Source organism: Eleutherodactylus coqui, chromosome 1, assembly GCF_035609145.1.
Source record: "Eleutherodactylus coqui strain aEleCoq1 chromosome 1, aEleCoq1.hap1, whole genome shotgun sequence".
Classification (NCBI taxonomy): Eukaryota; Metazoa; Chordata; class Amphibia; order Anura; family Eleutherodactylidae; genus Eleutherodactylus; species Eleutherodactylus coqui.
This window is the reverse complement of record NC_089837.1, coordinates 293,631,807-293,650,553: the sequence shown is the minus strand read 5'-3', so window position 1 is coordinate 293,650,553 and position 18,747 is coordinate 293,631,807. Positions and strand designations below refer to the sequence as shown.

General features: G+C 41.2%; 1 protein-coding gene across 1 annotated transcript in view; it reads right to left on the bottom strand.

Moving 5' to 3' along the window:
* Positions 1-5,707: 5,707 nt before the first annotated feature.
* The window catches only part of LOC136572606 (syndecan-3-like), a 125,944-nt gene continuing 112,904 nt past the window's right edge, over positions 5,708-18,747 (bottom strand). The window contains exons 4-5 of the mRNA XM_066573336.1: positions 17,759-18,053; positions 5,708-8,847 (exon numbers count right to left, since the gene is read on the bottom strand). Of these exons, the coding sequence (XP_066429433.1) occupies positions 8,681-8,847; positions 17,759-18,053 (462 nt within the window). The 3' untranslated portion in view covers positions 5,708-8,680. The remainder of the gene's footprint in view (positions 8,848-17,758; positions 18,054-18,747) is intronic.

Here is an 18,747-nt window from a genome sequence, read left to right as displayed (position 1 = left end):
CGCGCTTGCGCAGTCCGGGTCTTCTTCTTTTCTCAATGGGGCTCCGTGTAGCTCCGCCCCGTCACGTGCCGATTCCAGCCAATCAGGAGGCTGGAATCGGCAATGGACCGCACAGAAGCCCTGCGGTCCACCGAGGGAGAAGATCCCGGCGGCCATCTTCAGCAGGTAAGAAGTCACCGGAGCGCAGGGATTCAGGTAAGCGCTGTCCGGTGTTCTTGTTTAACCCCTGCATCGGGGTTGTCTCGCGCCGAACGCTGTTGAAAAAAAAAAAAACCCGTTTCGGCGCGGGACAACCCCTTTAAGTTTGATTCCAACAATTCCTTGTAGGCGCTTGATTTTTTTGACAATGAGTGTATATCTGGAAATAAAAAGTATTTTGTGCGTTACAACTGCAGAAATGATTATGTGTCAGTGGCAATGACAAATCCTGAAAACCTGACCTGTTGTTGGATCTTCGGGACTGGAGTTGGGAAACACCAGTACTAGCGTGGACCTAGTTTTAGAGTAGTATTCAGTTTTGTCATAGGATCCGAACGGGGGATAAAAAACTGATTTGCCAGACATTACAAGGGTGAATAGCGAGCAAAGGCCTCAATTAACTATAGTGGGGTCCATTGATTTTCCAGTATGCCTTGCAGCATTTTACCAGGCAAAATAGCGCAGTATGCTGCACTATTTTATCTGGCGTTTTGTATCTGATCTCCGCCAGAGGCTTTGAAACAGCGCTACCGACACAGATGTGAACAAAGCCCAATAATGATCAGTTGATGCTACTCTTTTGCCAGCCTATACACCAGAGCTAACAAGTGAGCTAAAGAAAACATTTTGGGGTCCATGTAAAATGCCAATTCTTCAAGATTTTTTAATATGCGTAACTTAAAAAAATACAACCAAACAAAAAAGCCAACAATTTTTGATGTTTGTAGTAAAATCCTGATTTAATAATGTGGTATTTTCTGATGATACATTCCCTTCAACGGATGTTATATCACCATACACTAGAGTCTTCTCAGTCCCAGATGAGTTCTCATTCAGCCAAAATACGGGACAAGAACTTGGTCTCATGGGCGTTTGCTCCTCAAGCGGAACAGAGAAATGGAAATGGGTAACTGAAGCTGAGTACTGGAAATAAAAACAAAATTAAACATTTCCATTGTTTCCAGTATTTTTTGTTTTCTAACAGAAATGTTTCCCTTTAATTCCATTTCCCGTTACACAGACACAGATAAGCTCTTCAATACAAACACCTGGTGCTGCTATTCCAACATTAGTCCTGAAATAATATATTTTTTAATAAGTGTAACTGTAGTGAATGTTTCTAATTATGGGTTGCAGGTACCTATAAACAACTCCTTTTAACGACACAGGATGTACAGTTATTTCCTGTGGATTAAGGTTATGTATGGAGGGGGATTGGGGGTCAATTCTGCTCCATACAATGTTTCTTACAGCCGTCACCAGCTCGCAAGCGCTCTGATTAGCAGCATCGCTGATCGGAGCTGTTAGCCTTATAAATGCCGCAGTCAATTTTGACAGCGGCATCTACATGCCCCAATAGATTTTCGGGGGACCTGTATGGTTCTGCTGAAATTGTGGGGTGCCGTTGCCATTGCAGCCTTCTGAAAGCCCCAGGGCTGCCATTGCAGATCACTTATCAAGTCATGACTGAAGTGTATCTTGCTAGATTGCCTGTCAGATTGCGGCATAATGTAATACTATGGTGTTACATCATATTGCAGGAGTGATCAAACCATCGCAACTTCTTGTCCCCTATGGGGACTAACAAAAAATGTAAAAATTAGTTTAAAATTGTTATTTAAAAAAATAAAAGGTAATAAAAGTAAAACAAAAAAACACACTCTTGTTACATTTATAATAAAAGCATCTGAATAAAAAAAAAGTTATTGCTCCATTCATAAAAGTCTAATCTATGAAAGTAATGCATTATTTACGATTATGAATGGTGCCATCTTGTCTCCAAGAAAAAAATGCAATAAAAAGCAACCAAAAAACCTTATGCACTCCAAAATGGTACCAATAGAAACTACAGGATGTCCTGCAAAAAACGAGCCCTTGCACAACTATGTCTATGGAAAAATAAAAACATTATGGCTGACAGAAGATGGCAGCAGAAAATAATTTTATTTTTTTCCAAAGATATTTAATTTTTTTAAAAATAGTGCATAAAAACACTGTATAAATTTGGTAGCAGTATAATTTTATTGAATCATAGAATAAAGTTATCATGTCATTTTTGCAGCAGTTTGTAAACCTTAGAAACAAGACCCTCCCAAAGATGTTAGAATTGTGCTTTTTTTCCCCTTTCAATTCAATTAGAATTTTTAAGAGCTTTTCGGTACATTAAATGGTATATTACACAATAACATTGAAAAATACAGCTTATCCCACAAAAAACAAGACCTCGGGCATCTACGTTGATGGATGAATAAAAGGAGTTAGGATCTTTTAAAAGTGAGGAGGGAAAAACAAAAAAGGGGGTGGTCCTTTAGGAGTTCAACAAGGTAATGTGTAAATTCAACTTTAATTGAAATTTTGTTTTTAGTACAAACGTTCTGTCCTGATAAATATCAGAGTCTGTTGCATTATTTTTTTAAATGTACCATTAGCATAGACATTAAATTACATGAAAAAAAAGGATACAAATGCAATTTTAACCCTTTCCAATCTAATTAGTAACTTGGTTTTCCTAGGGTGCTTACTCTTTTTCTGCCGTTATACAACGGCGCTATATGCTGGCTAAAGCCAGTACTGCATGAGGTGACACGCTGGATAGGCTCCGACAGCAGAGAGGCTGGCAATATACAGTAAGAGAACCCCGACGGACGTCTTCCAACATCGGAGCTGTACAGCCTTAAATCATAATGTCTTTAGATGTCAGACAGTGGATTGGAAAGGGTTAAGAAAACGTATACTTTAGCGTATATGTTAAATGCATAGCCATATGCTTTCATATACAGATAGTCCCCGACTTGCAAACGGAGTTACAAACTTTGCAAGATGCAAACAATCTGCCCTGTACAGTATGATGTAATGCTATGGCTGATAGAAGCCTGTCCAGTCAGATTGCGGGTCACTGAGCGGTTGCTAGGCAGCATGGGGCCTTATGAAAGGCCCTAGGGCTGCCTATTCAGAAGGCCTATCAAGCCATGCGCTTGATAGGCACTCTGCATAGGTAGCCCTGAGGCCTTTCAGAAGGCCCCCAGCTGGCTAGCAACCGCGCAGCGCCCACAATCTCTTGCAGGACACTTTACAGGCCCCCTGAACGTCGGGTGCCGGCTGTTTCTTACAGCAGACACCTGGCGGTAGCAGTTTCGACGGCAGTATTTAAAGTGTTAACAGTTCCGACGAGCGGCGCGGCTCGTCGGAACTGCTGCCACTGGCTGTCCGCTGTAAGAACGGCCTGCACCCGACGTTGTATGGAGCAGGATCCACCCGCGATCCCGCTCCATACAAACATTTGTTCGGACTTGCGAACAGGTTCCTGGAACGGAACCTGTTCGCAAGTAGGGGACCATCTGTACTTATGTCTGTTTTTAGTTAAAATAGTATACATTTCTCACTGTAAAGGGTTTCTTTTTAATAAAGTTTTGTAGTTGAATACTTTTTCAGTTTTTTTAAGGCATTAAGGATTTGCATTTCTATATATTTCCTACTGACTGTGAGCTAAACAAAAAACATATACGTCAAGCATATGCTTTTTTTCTGGGACGGCAGTTTCTAGAATGCTCCTTGAAGCAATTCTGTTGAACTTTGGTCTGATGGCATGGAGCATTATCCTGTAGGAATAATCCAATCAATGTGGAGATAGATGAAGGGCTGCAAATGGTCACTAAGCAGTGCAACATAGTGGGCAATGACATGTTTAGGTGGACCAGTGGACCCATCTCATGTCATAAGAACACACCCCACACCAGTATGGAACTACCACCAACCCGCACAGTGCCTTGTTAACAATTGTGGTATACTTCTTTATAGGGTCTTAGCCACATACAAACCCTACCAAAAAACTAAAGAATTGGCATCATGACTCATCAGACCACATCACATGTTGTCTGTCTTCCAGGGTCCAGTAGCCCAACCTCTCAAGCCCAGGCGAGGCACTGTGTCTGGTGTTAACAGAGGCATTCTGGTGGTTCCTCCGCTCTCATATCCCATGGAGTTTAAAGAACGCTGCACTGACATGTGAGATATACACTTGGGCCTTCTGCATTGAATATGGGTGTAATTTAATGGGTGTAAAATGGTGTTCACACAGACACTTCCAGTCTGACGTCATCAGTTGTAATCATTAAGCACATGTGGGCAGCCACTGCACTGTTAAGGGTAAATGGTAATGCCTTAAATGACATTTTCTTGGTACATACATGATGCTGTGGATTGACAAGTGTTAAATAGCCATACAACTTTGGAAACAAAATGTCCCATATGCCTGACAACCACTATCATGCCTTGTCAGATAATTCACGTTGCCTTGCCATGAGCTCGCTGGCCAGTGTTCAACTTGATTCACAAGATAACACCTGAGATAAAATCACTTCATAATCAATTTACATACTGTTATTACATGACTTTGCATGCCAGTGTTATAATATATATATATTTTATTTTTTTTAAGAGAGGTTTTGCCAGGATGGAAATTTATCCCTTATACACAGTGTGGGGAATAACTTTCTGATTATTTGAGGTCTGACAACCAATCAGAAGAAAAGGGGTCTAGAAGGTCTCTGGAAGGAGTGGTGGTTGAGCACTGCAGCTCCTTTTGCTCAAATAGGATGCTTGAACTAGGCCGTCTTCAGCAGTTCTGTTAAAATGAATAGAGCAGTAGTGGATGCTCAACTGCCACTTCAACTATTCGGGTCCTTCGAGATCCCTATTCTTGAGATTGGTGGGGCTCCCAGTGGAGCTCAATAATCCATTTCGAGAATAGAGGATGAAGCATACCTGTTGCTTATCCTGCACTATCACAAGAACTTTTTTGATAGCTTTTCCATCTTCATACCTCGTGGAAAGTGGTTTTAGCGCGGTCGCCAATCTTCTTACGAAAAAAGGAAATTGATTGCAAATCACTGGCAGTGGAGATTTAAGACTATACAGCACTAATTTGAAGCCAAATATTGAACAATTGCTATCAGAGCATCCGGCTCATCCCTCCCTCTAACAGCATTATTTGTGGATTAGTTTTATATAAGAATTTTACTAGGTTCTGATTTGTTTCGGCCCAAATCCAAATATTTACTTGCATGTTATGTCTTTTGAAAAAAAGGTCTGAATAAAAATTGGACATAAAGGATCAAAAGAAGAGCACTCATATTAAGTGTAATCACATTAGTAATTGCAATGCATTACTAGAGGAGCAAGAACAGCAGCCCTGGAAACAATAATAGACTACTAATAAAATGTGTCCCATCAATTGACTGTCACTAATGAGAACTACAACCAACTTCTCTAATTCAGGCAAACTAAAAGGATATGCTTCAGATGTATTTCAGTTTTGCAAGACTTGACTTATAATGAGTGTATTCTTTTTATTTATTTTTGTTCCCACTTACGGCACGTCGCTTCTTCATTAGAAATACATTTAACACTTACCTTTAGACACTGCATTACTGTACAATTTACAATTAACGGCAGGTTTGTTAAAGATTAGAAAACAACGTAGGAAAGAACGACAAGAGAAAATAAAAAATTCAAATGTTTTAAGTTTTATTTCCTTAATGGGTACAGCACAGAAATAATTAAAAAATCATTAAGATACATTAACTGCAACATTGCGTAAGATCATTGGCAAAGGTATAGTTTTATTTTTAAGTGAATCCTTTTTTTGTTTGCTTGTTGCTCATGTTGCTTTAGCTTTTGGCTTTCAAGTCTGTGCTATGAGACACATTCAGGACAGACTTTAAGAAGCAAGTTTTTAATGCTAAAATCCTAGTGAATTACATACTGTACATACAAAAAATGCTCTATTACAGTATAACCCCAGTATCCAACCCCTTCTATAAATTATTTTACCACTTACAACAGATGTTTTGTAAGAAATGAACCCACTTTGTAATTGCAGGTAGACTGGCAGAAAAATGTACAAATTCGAATATTCGAGCTCTTGATATGGACCAGTCAAGATGTTCCGTTCTAGAAAATTTCAGCTAAGGAGTGCGTAAACGCAGTAAGCACCCCTTAGTATGTTACATTCAGTCTCCACAGGGAAAATAACAAATACGTATAGACTGCCACAGAAATGACATTCAGCTTGGTTGAAAGGAATTCTATTTTGAATCAGAACTTCATCTCATAATTCCTTCTTTATGTCCTAGTGCTAAAAGAGTTCAGTCATTTTATCAGTTAAAATTAGGATAAAACTTCTTTTTTAACTTCACTGCCAACATTACAAATATCAACCCACTGTCAATGGCCTGTCTGACACCTTCCAGCCCATGAAATCTGGGAAAGGGACTAAGGCCTCATGTTTCCCTTCTTTGGTGCTCCATTTCATTTACTTAGAGGTGAACAGCACACAGAAAATAACCGTCACAGCCTTCTGAGGCGTACAAGACATACTTGGACAGAAACGTAACTCAGGAATGAGAGCACATGAAGACAAAACATATTTAATCACTTAGTCTAAGCCCGTGGCCTCCAGCTGTTGTAAACTTCCAACATTCCCTGACAACATAGAGGGCCACCGGTTGTAGACCACTGCTCTAAACGTTTATTTTCACTAGCATGTGAGATCCAGTTCCTTTCCTTAAACACGTTTTCCAACTGGAAGGGCTGCCAACGATCATGAGGACAACAATTCCCCAAGTTGTATAAGTGAATTGGGAGAAGCTGCGCACGCGTGATCACTTCTCCATTAATCTCTCCAAAGACCGTCAATGGAGAGGAGGCCACTCCTGTGCAGCACAGCTCAATTCACTTGGGGGGACTCAGGGATCATTCTTTTTGTGGTCCCGGTGGGCAGACCAGCATGAGTCCTATATTTATCACCTGCCTTGTGGATAGGTGATAAATGTATTTAGTTGGAATACCCCTCTAAAGAGGTATTCCTATCCTATAAAATGATGGCATAACTCTTAAAATATGCTATCACTTTATGATTGTTGGAGGACTGATCTCTGGGACCTCTACAGATTCTGAGAATAAAGAGGTTGCACAGTTACTTTACCATTGCCCCTCCTTCACTATTTTCAATGCACAGTGACACACCAGCCACTTGCTATGCAGGGTGGCCAAGTGCGTCACTGTGCAAGGTAAATTTTGAAGGGGTTGTAGAACTAAATGAGAACTGTGTCCTCTTCATTCTCCGGATTGGTGGTGGTCACAGTGAAATGGCTTCTCTTATGAGGTGGAAATAACCATTTAAAGAAATATTACATCCGATGAGTTATTATATTTGTTTACTAGAGAAGAAGTAAATTAAAAAGAAGAATGCCATCCATCTACATACAGAAACCCAGTAATCAGTCCAGTGAAATCAATATTTTAATGAGAAGAGAAACTATCATTTAAGGTCAGCTGTCGAAAGAAGAATTGCTCACAACAAATTGCTGTGCAGGTTCAATATAACTTCCAACTAAATGTATGCCTATCTGCATATAAATATCCAGAAACTTTGTCCATGTCCACATCGATGCATGACAAAGACTACTTTTAAGCTAAGTAAAACAAGTATATTTTTGGTTGAACTGTGTTTTTTAATTTTTTTATACTTTACCGTGCATTTTTAAATTACACTTTATTGCACCTCCAAGTAAATAAAGCAGAAGTTACAGTGTTAGAACTGATAGGGACAACAGTAACCATTGCAAAAGAGAATTGTACCTCATGAGGTTGGAGCTTTGTCCCCCGAGGTAAGAACATTTGAACCAAATCCCTTTTATGGCACTACATTTAATCAAAACACCAATCTCATCCCCTCACCACCGCGGTACCACTTCAGCAATACAGATGTATCCCTATATCAGCCTTTATTTCCACAAGTACATTTGCTGGAGAATGTTTTGTTTAAATGTTTAAAAAAGTTCTCTTTTTTTTCTAATAAGACTCCCTAAAATTTCTTATTTTACACCAGACCGTATTTACAGCTTAATGGTGGAGCCTGTGGCCGGACTAAAAATTACAATAATTTGTATAGGTCTAATATAAAGATATACATATATATAGGATTTTTATACAACATTCCAAATTCCCTTTAGCATGTACATAAACTTCTTACTTTGGAAATATTATTAAAAAACATACTGCCATTTGGGGCTGCAGAAAATATTTCCTAGTATATGCCAATACTGCAATATAAGGTGAAATAAAAGGTATCACTTGTGCTTTTGTGGGCCCTGAATCTGCTACGTGATGGCCAACAACGTTATCAGTCAAGCATGGTAAGAGAACCCTCAAGGAAGCACCTGGCAGTTGGGACCATTTACAATGTACAATTGCAAAGAGGAATGAATGGAGTAGAAATCCCACAACAGGAATATTCTGTGTTTCCAAAGAGTGGTGAGGTGTCCTGATCTGACCCTATTTCACGTGACCACCCTTCACGTAGTTTTTACTTAAAATTGAAGAAAGGATCTGAACATGGGAGCCATGAAAGTAAGATCCGTCCACAGGCTCATTGATCATCGGAATTGGAAAAGGGGAAAGAGGAGAACGCAACCCCCTACTATGCGTAGAATTCCTCATGATTGTCTGGTTTTTGATAGGAAACGCTGGCCGGTTTGGGCTCCTCTAGAGCGTAACTTCCTTCATCTTTCTTTTTCATGCGGTAAATCAGGAGCATCACTAGAAATGCAGCAAAAAGGGCTCCAACCACTCCTCCGACTATCACCGCTAGAAAAGAAGAAAAAAGTTAATTAACATTGGCTTATAATTTAAATGAGAACAGCCGAATGTCATTGTGTGCATGCTTTTAAAAATTAGTTTTGCAGCAAGAATAGGTAACAATACGCCGGTTCGGACTGGCCCACAAGTCTCACCCCCATGGAAGAGTACACGCACTGCCTACAGATAGCCAGCCTATACAACAATATAATAAAGTGGCAGGTTTATCTATTTATATGGATGCATAGACTGATTGAAAAGATATCTAGGGGCCTCAGGAAAATTTGTTCAGTTTTAGAAACAAAACCGAAGGAAACTGAAACATTTCCTTTTTTTTGAAAACCCATTGAAATCAATCGGGAAAGAATGGAAACACCTAATTCTGTTTTAATTCCATTTCTCTGCTCTTAAAAAACAGAAATTCCTAATGATGGCTTAACATGGACTATATACTGTATGAAATGTAATACTTCTGGTACACTTGATGTCAGGTTGATGACACATATGAAACTGTCTAAAATGAAAAGGTCTTTATTGCCCATAGCAACCAATCACAGCACAGCTTTCCGTTCTCAATAAATAACTACAGAATGAAATCTGAGCTGTAATTGATTATATGGGGCAACAAAGCCAGTTTTTATTTGAACTCTTTCGGGCCCAAGCCAGTTTATTCCCTAATGACCAAGCCAAATTTTATAAATCTAGCATGTGCCACAGAGAATAACTCTGTAAGGCCAGATTCACATGAACGTATTTAAATATTGTAATTTGCACACAGAGGATGCGGGCATAATACGTGGTGAATGGCTTCAATGAAAGTACATTGATTTTCATTGTTCCATTCACACTTGTGTATATTTATTATGTTTAATAGATGCATAAAAAAGAACCCAGCATGTTCTGTTTTACCGTGTAATATGTGCTTTCTATGGGCACATTTGGAACATAGCATTATGTATGCACGGTGGTTTTTACACATGTTGCTAGAAAACAAGAGTAGTTTAAAAAAAAAGAGAAGAAACTAGGAAGCCAGTGCAGGACAGCGCCACAAAATACACTGTTTGTGCTCAGGCAAGAACGCAACAATAAGCAGGGATACGCACTCACTCACCCATTCATGAATGGATGAGTGATGCCTCTAATTGGCTGAGTGCAGGGACCAATCAGAGGCAGCTCTCAGCTGTCATTCAATAGCTGAGAGCTGCCTCTGATTGGTCACAGTGCTCAGCCAATCAGAGGCAGCCCATTCAGCAGCCGGGGATTTAAAATGCTGAATACTCCTCACAGAAATGCAGGAGAAGAGCCGGCTGGACGCAGTTGAGCCCCGGCAGCTGGAGAAAGGTGAGTATACATTTTTTTTTATTGCTATCACCATTTATTGTTGTTTTTCAGGAAAGGGCTTATATTTAAAGCCCTTTCCTGAAAAACAATTACAGGATACCGGCAGCTAGATCTCCTACAGCAGCTGTCATCTGTTACAGCTATGGTAAGGAATTCTTTATTCCCCGCAGGGATGAAGAATTTCTTTGCTGCACCTGTCACATATGTGACAGGTGCAGCAGGGAATTCTTTTTCCTAGCGGGGATAAAGGAAACATCTGCCACATGCAGCAGATGTGTTCTTCACCCTTGCGGGGACATGGCAGCGGCGGACAGTAAAGTATTTTTTACATTTTTTTTTTTTACACTAAAATTCTTTTTTTTTTTAGGAAAGAGCTTATATGTAAAGTCCTTCCCTGAAAAACAATTCAGGGGTGCCGGCAGACCATTGAAGATAATGAGTGCATTCCCAATGGTGCACACATGCACTATCTTTACAGGCACGCACCTGTAAAACATGGACATGTGAACACACCATAGGGAATGCATTGTTTCTAACAGAAGCGCGTTTTTATGTGCGTGTATGCACGCACCTAAACACGCTCGTGTGAAGCCACCCTCGGGGCTCTTTAACACAAGCTTATATCGGCCGCTGTTTTTACGGACGATTGATATATGATCTGATGCATTCGATTCTAATGCATCAGATCACATAGCCGTATTCCCATGCCGTAAAAGCACCTAGTCGGGACAATATAGCCCCAGGTGCTTTCATGCAATGCAGGGCCGAAAAAATAGTCTTGAAACTATCTTTCCGTCCGGAATACATTGGCCACTGCATGGGCTTATATAAGAGCCAATGACAGCGGCTGGAGAAGGGAGGTGGGAGGGAGTTTAGCAGTGTGACTTCTCTCCTCCTTTCTCCCCCCTCCCAGGCGAGGCTAAATTTCCTGCTAAACTCCCTCCCACCTCCCTTCTCCAGCCACAGTCATTGGCTCCCATAGGAGCCTATCCAGCGGCCGACGTATTCCGGGCACAAAGATATTTCCAGGACTATCTTTGCTGCCTGGCGTAAAAGCGCCTGGCGCTATATTACACTGCAGGAATATGCCTGGGAGATCTGGTGTATTGGAATTCAATGCATCAGATGGTAGCGTATATCGGCTGGCCATGAAAACAGCGGCCAATATACGCTCGTGTGAACAAGCCCTGAGGCTAACATCACACGGGCAAGTGTGTTATCGAAGTAATAGATCCAAGGTAAAAAGAAGCTGGTTGTCGTGAAAAAAATGATATGTCTTGCTTTATTCAAGATGTGCCTTTACATATCCATCTAAAACAAGGATGCGTTTCAGTTCTCGTGATTCACAGCCCTATATCGCACTCTCGCCAACATGCGATTTTCACATGGATGCGAGATGTATTTATATCAAAACCGCCTTGCATCACTTCGGGAAGTAGCAATCCTCAGCTGCAGCAGAGGATAGCAGGGTTTCTCCCATTGTTTTCAATGGTGAAACCTCACATTGCATCGTGTGCACCTAGCACCCCCAATCGCTCACACATATGACCCAATTCAAAAGAATGGGGTTCATATTCGTGCAAGATTTTTGTGCCTCGCAACACACAAATCTCGCTCGATTTTATCAGCCGTTTGTAAATGACCTAAAGTATTCATTGAGAAGTTAATGAATTAATGTGACTGATGAACCAACATGACACTCTATAGAATTATATATAATACAATACAGAGGTAATATATCATAGTAATAACCTGGTGAATTTATTTATATAAACTTATACCAAACTCCTTAGGCTGTTGTTATATAAGTGTCTTTAGTAAGGATGAGCGAGCATACTCTCTAAGGGCAATTGCTTGAGCGAGCATTGCCCTTAGCGAGTACCTGCCCGCTCAAGAGAAAAGGTTAGGCTGCCGGTGACGGGCAATGAGGGCCGGGGAGGAATGGAGAGGAGATCTCGTTCTCCCTCTCCCCCCCCCCCGCTCCCCCTGCTCACTGCCGCAACTCACCTGTCACGCGCACCGGCAGCCGAACCTTTTCTCTCGAGCGGGCAGGTATTCGCTAAGGAAAATGCTCGCTGGAGCAATTGCCCTTAGCGAGTATGCTCGCTCATCACTAATCTTTAGTGCTCAGGTAAGAGCGCTAATTGCAGATCTGCACTTAATTGTAAGAGCAGCCTTATAGAATTGAATGTAGCGAAACATTTTATGGTATTGACAATGAAATTAATTAAATGATGCAAAAACTAATTGATGTAATAAACTAATTTTTTTATAAATCATGTAATCAATTTAATTTATTTCTAGTAAAAAAATAAATGAACCCTACACTGTAAAATCACCTACACTACATAATCCTACCTATCTAAATGGAAGCATATTAATTGAGTATAAGTAATTGAGAGGGTTCATTTGGGGTTAATGTGGTGCTTCCCAATATGCGCTGTTTCTCTCTTCTCTGATCTCACACTGACAGGAGAGATGGTATTATAGCGCTCAAACGCCCGGAAAGTTTGTTACTACAACAAACTTTCCTGGCAGCATTATGAGTGTCCTCTACTGCAATGACGTCATCGGGACCTGAACTAATCAAGTCCCAATGACTGCACCCAAACCAGAGGCTATTAGCAACGGTTTATTCTAGGTGTTTCACCTGCTCTGGGACACACAAAAAAAGATAAAATAGGTCAGCACTACTCAATGGAAATATATCTCAATAGAAATATATCATTGCACGTTATACCATGGCTGCAACATACAGTAGAAGTAGAAATGCTCTTGGGAACATGATTGCTGGCAGAATGAAGAACCTAACTTTAGGTTGCTGCAGCACACAGTCCAGCAAGAAGCGAAATACAATTACGGTTGGTGGTCGTGAAGTGTTCAACCAAAAAATACACATTACAAAATAGCAGGTACTATGTTTTTCAGAATATAATATGTAGCACTGTTCTTTTAGATAGCAGTTTCATAAACGTGCACCATTGTGTAGGATAACTTGAAAATACGGCAGCTGTTTTACATATAAGAAGACAGAACTGGCAATAGAAAGAAGCATGGTAGCACTAACGAAAGGTGGACACCAGGTATGTTAACTATACGTTCTGCATGTATAGTGAAAGGTTTATTGTGAGTTGGAGGGTATCTTTAAACCCTTCATGACATAGCTCTTTTTTTCCATTTTCGTTTTTTCCTCCCCCCCCTTAAAAAAATCATAACTCCTTTATTTATCTATCGTCATCGCTGTATGAGGGCTTGTTTTTTGCGGGACGACTTGTATTTTTCAATGGTGCTATTTGTTGTACCATATAATGTACTGGAAAACGTAAAAAAAATTCAAAGTGGAGTAAAATGAAAAAAAAAAAAACACAAAAAAAACGACATTCCACCATCTTTCAGTGCGTCTTGTTTCTACGGCGCACAAACTGCTACAAAAACGACATGATAACTTTATTCTATGGGTCAGTACGATTACTAGCATACCAAACTTGTATAGTTTATTTTTTCTATACTATTTTTTTTTTTCAAAGACATTTAATTTTTTTCAATTATTTTCTGCTGCCATCTTGTGCGAGCAATAGCTTTTTTATTTTTCCGTGGATGTAGTTCAGCGATGGCTCATTTTTTGCGGAATGTCCTGTAGTTTCCGTTAGTACTAATTCGGAATACGTATGGCTTTTTGATCGCTTTTTATTGCGTTTTTTGTTGGGAGACAGGGTGGCTGAAAAAGTGCATTTCTGTCGTTCTTTATTTTTTTTTTCGGACGACGTTCACCATGTGGGGTAAATAATGCACTACTTTGATAGATCAGACTTTTATGGACGCAACAATGCTAAATATGTATTTCTATTTTATTATTTAGAGTTTTTAAATATAGATATGGCAAAAGGAGGGTGATTTAAACTTTCATTACTTTTTTTTTTTTTTACAATTAAAAAAACTTTATTGCTCTTGTTTTCACTTTACTTTTAAGTCCCCCTGGGGGACTACAATATGCGATACTTTGATCGCTCCTGCAGTATGACGTAATGCTATAGCAACTACCATGTGCTGCCACTTTTTTCTCATGTCTGCAACCCTGCTGTGTATCACTGAGGGCTAAAATTTTACATCTGCAAATTAATTTATACCCCTTACCATCCTAATAGAGATGAGCGAATGTACTCGTTTCGAGTAATTACTCGATCGAGCACCGGGATTTTCGAGTACTTCCGTACTCGGGTGAAAAGATTCGGGGGGAGGAGTGGCGGAGCGGGGGGTAGCAGTGGGGAACAGGGGGGAGCTCTCTCTCCCTCTCCTCCGCACTCCCCGCTGCAACCCCCCACTCACCCACGGCACCCCCCGAATCTTTACACCCAAGTACGGAAGTACTCGAAAATCGCGGTGCTCGAGTGAAAAAGGGGCGAGTCCGAGTACGTTCGGTCATCTCTACATCCTAACAAATTACATGAAAATCTGAGATGATCGGGTTGAAAGGTTCATTTTTTAATGATGATTTAGCATAGGATGACCTGGCTCCTCCTTTTTGCACTAATCACTCACTCTGAACTCACTAATAAAATCTGGAGGCAGATTTTCAGCTCCATTGAGAGATCCTGTTACACAGCTGCTGCTCATCTTAGTCTATTAGAGGGAAGGGTAGAGTGGGAAACTATCTGCTATGATGTCTCCCATACACAGTATAGAGAACAGGAGATCCTGCTTGGCTATTTTTCTATAGCTCAGCTCCAGAAATAACAGCATAGAGGACATTACACTGCAGTACTGACCAGTGTAGCTACAAATCTAGCACCAGTGTGAAATAGAATATGAACAGCAGCATCTAAAGAAAGATATCAGTGAATTGTGAGTGAGTGATCAGTGCAAGGCGAGGAAAAGAGAAAGTTCATAAGTGGTGAAAGAAGCATTTTCTGTAATAAGATACATTACAACTAGAGATGAGCGAACGTACTCGGTAAGGGCGATTTCGCAATCGAGCACCGCGATTTTCGAGTACTTCACTACTCGGGTGCGCTGTGGGGCGGGGGGTTGCAGAGGGGAGTGGGGGGTAGCAGCGGGGAACAGGGGGGAGCCCTCTCTCTCTCCCTCTCCCCCCCACTCCCCGATGCAACCCCCCGCTCACCCACAGCGCATCCGAGTACTTTTCACCTGAGTAGTGAAGTACTCGAAAATCGCGGTGCTCGATTGCGAAATCGCCCTTACCGAGTACGTTCGCTCATCTCTAATTACAACTAGAGATGAGCGAGCATACTCGCTAAGGCAAACTACTCGAGCGAGTAGTGCCTTATTCGAGTACCTGCCCGCTCGTCTCTAAAGATTCGGCTTCCGGCGCGGGTGAGAGGTGAGTTGCGGCGGTGAGCAGGGGGGAGAGAGGGAGAGAGAGATCTCCCCTCCCCGCTCCCCGCCGGCAGATGAATCTTTAGAGACGAGCGGGCAGGTACTCGAATAAGGCACTACTCGCTCGAGTAGTTTGTCTTAGCGAGTATGCTCGCTCATCTCTAATTACAACGTTTCTTATATTTGTTTGCACTATTGATTCATGAAATTTTTTTTTTGTAACAATAATTTGTATAAAATTTTGACAATTTAGAATTTTTTTTTTATTGGAAATACTGTACTGCTTAAAGGGGTTGTCCCGCGCCGAAACGGGTTTTTTTTTTTTTCAATAGCCCCCCCCCCCCCCCCCCCCCCCGTTCGGCGCGAGACAAACCCGATGCAGGGATAAAAAAAAAAACGGGTAGTACTTACCCGAATCCCCGCGCTCCGGTGACTTCTTACTTACCTGGTGAAGATGGCCGCCGGGATCTTCACCCTCGGTGGACCGCAGGTCTTCTGTGCGGTCCATTGCCGATTCCAGCCTCCTGATTGGCTGGAAGCGGCACATGTGACGGGGCGGAGCTACGAGGAGCCGCTCTCTGGCACGAGCGGCCCCATTCAGAAGGGAGAAGACCGGACTGCGCAAGCGCGTCTAATCGGGCGATTAGACGCTGAAGATTAGACGGCACCATGGAGACGGGGACGCCAGCAACGGAACAGGTAAGTGAATAACTTCTGTATGGCTCATAATTAATGCACAATGTACATTACAAAGTGCATTAATATGGCCATACAGAAGTGTATAACCCCACTTTGTTTCGCGGGACAACCCCTTTAAGTTTCACAATGTAAGTTATATGACAAAAATCTCCTTCACTTATGAAAAATTATTTCTCATATTATCCTACAATAATCCTGGGCAAAGACCTATAATAGCATGACAACACAACAGCTAAAAGGTTCCAGTCACTATGATAGATCTATTTTTTTACATTAAAAATAGAAAACAGACCACCCCACACACAGTTTTACCTTAACACATTCAATACACCAATATATTACGTACTAGAAAATGCACAGTTAAGTCACATTATTACGACCACCTACTACTTTCGAAGTTGGCAATGCCTAGCCCATGAATGGAACGATGTGTTGTGGCTTGGCTTACTGAGTATATAAGGTGTGTGATAGGCTGCTGCTCTTATATCACTCATTGTTGTCATGGATAAAATGGGAGCTGTGAATAGGAATGATTATTGGCTTTCAGGCCAATGGTGGCAGGATTTCTCAAATAGCGCAGTTTGTAAAGTATTCACATGCTGCTGTGGTGAAAGTGTATCATGAGTGGACAAATGGCACCATTGGGAATAACCGGCGTGTAAACTGTGGAGCACCATGTGGTATTGATGTGAGAGGTGAACATCGGCTATGAAGGTGCATAGGGGCTGACCGATACGCTACAGTGGAGCAGCTCATCATGAAAATTAACCAGGAGTCCGCCTGACGTGTGTAAAACAACAGTTAAGTGAACCCGACTGTGTATGGGGCTCCAAAGCAGACAGATGAATACTGCAGCTATGCTAACAAAGGTACATCGGAAAAACAGACTTCAATTTGAACGGCAGTATCGGAATTAAATCACCGGTGATTGGCAAAGGGTTGCCTTCTCAGATGAGTCATGTTTTCTGCTTCATCGAATGAATGGTCATTGGAGTCAGGTGAGAAACAGAGAACAAACACCCTGCAATTATTGCTAGAAGAACACAAGCAGCAATTATATGGTCTCAGGATTTTTTGGGTGACATTCTCTTGGTCCACTTATCCATGTGAAAGGCACTCTGAACCGATTTGGTTGAGAATCCATCCTTGCAGATCACATATACCCATACCCATGCTATTAGTCTTCCCAGGAGCAAATGGGATCTTCCAGAAAAACAATGCAACATGTCACATGGCTAGAAATGACCAACAGTAATTGGAAGAGCACACCCAAGACTTCCAAGTATGCCATGTTTACTCTATGGATCCTCCACACGCACCCTTTAGTAACTGTGGGATGGACTGCATCCAGCTTGGCTCCAGATACTGGAGACAACCTACCAGCAGTTTATTGAGTTATTCCCATCCCACTCTGGATAATAGTTGGTGGTCACAATAATGTGACTAGCCTAAGACTATATACAAAATAATATTACTACCGGTAATCTATGTACCATTTACACTGATATGCAATGATGACGAAATGAAAGTGTTGAAAGCCACTTACCTATTAATACTTCTCTTCTTTCCAGAATATTCTTTTGAGGCATCTGTGCCAGGGTATTCCCAGAATCTATAGTGTTATCAATTAGGCCAGTATCTAATTTTCTTCCTCGACCATGATCAGTAGGGGATGTGCCTGGTGGTAATACTTCGTTGCCCAGGTCAGGTACTGTGGGTGGCTGTGTCTGTGATGCTTCCTCCTCTTCTTGGATCTCAAAGTCACCACTTGGGCCTCCACTCACTGGTACCTCCGTATCAGTATCAAGCGCAGTAGCTATGGTGACTTCCCAGCTGTCTGTCTGTTACCGAAACAGAAAGCGTATGGGTAAGACCGGCCAATAATTCATTAAATTAGGCAACATTTGAAAGGTTTAAGGCTTATAAAACAATTTGCTTTGCCTCCCTTTCTCACTTGCCTCTTCTCTTTCCTCGGTCTCACCTAAGCACTTTTTGCATATTCACCTTAATATTTTTGTGGTACAATTACAATGACCCCTCAAGTTATAATGGCCTCAGGATACAATATTTTGAACATACAATAGCCTGGGAAAGACTATTGTTATTTCAAACCAGATTCAACATAAAGTGCCCCACAGTGTGGATCCACAGCACATGCACTTTGATGGAAAACGCAGCTAATCAGCATGGTCATATCATTGGTATAACCACTGTATTACTAAAGTACAACACAGATTGGCTGTCTAGTAAAGCCTCTCTACAGTAGAGTGTGGTACTACGTGTCCTGTACTTTTTGGATGAAATTTTGAGGCTTTGGAACCAACGACCAGTTTTCCACAGAGTTATGGATTCAACATACAATATTTTCAACATACAATGGTGAATCCGGAAACAAATAATATTTTACTTCGAGGGATAACTGTATCTGATGGAGATTGGCATTAAAACAATCATCATAGAGGCAATGCTTGGAGTGTCATTGTTGCCTGTCCACAGCTATCTCAAGAATCATGTGCTAGTAAGTCATATCTATTG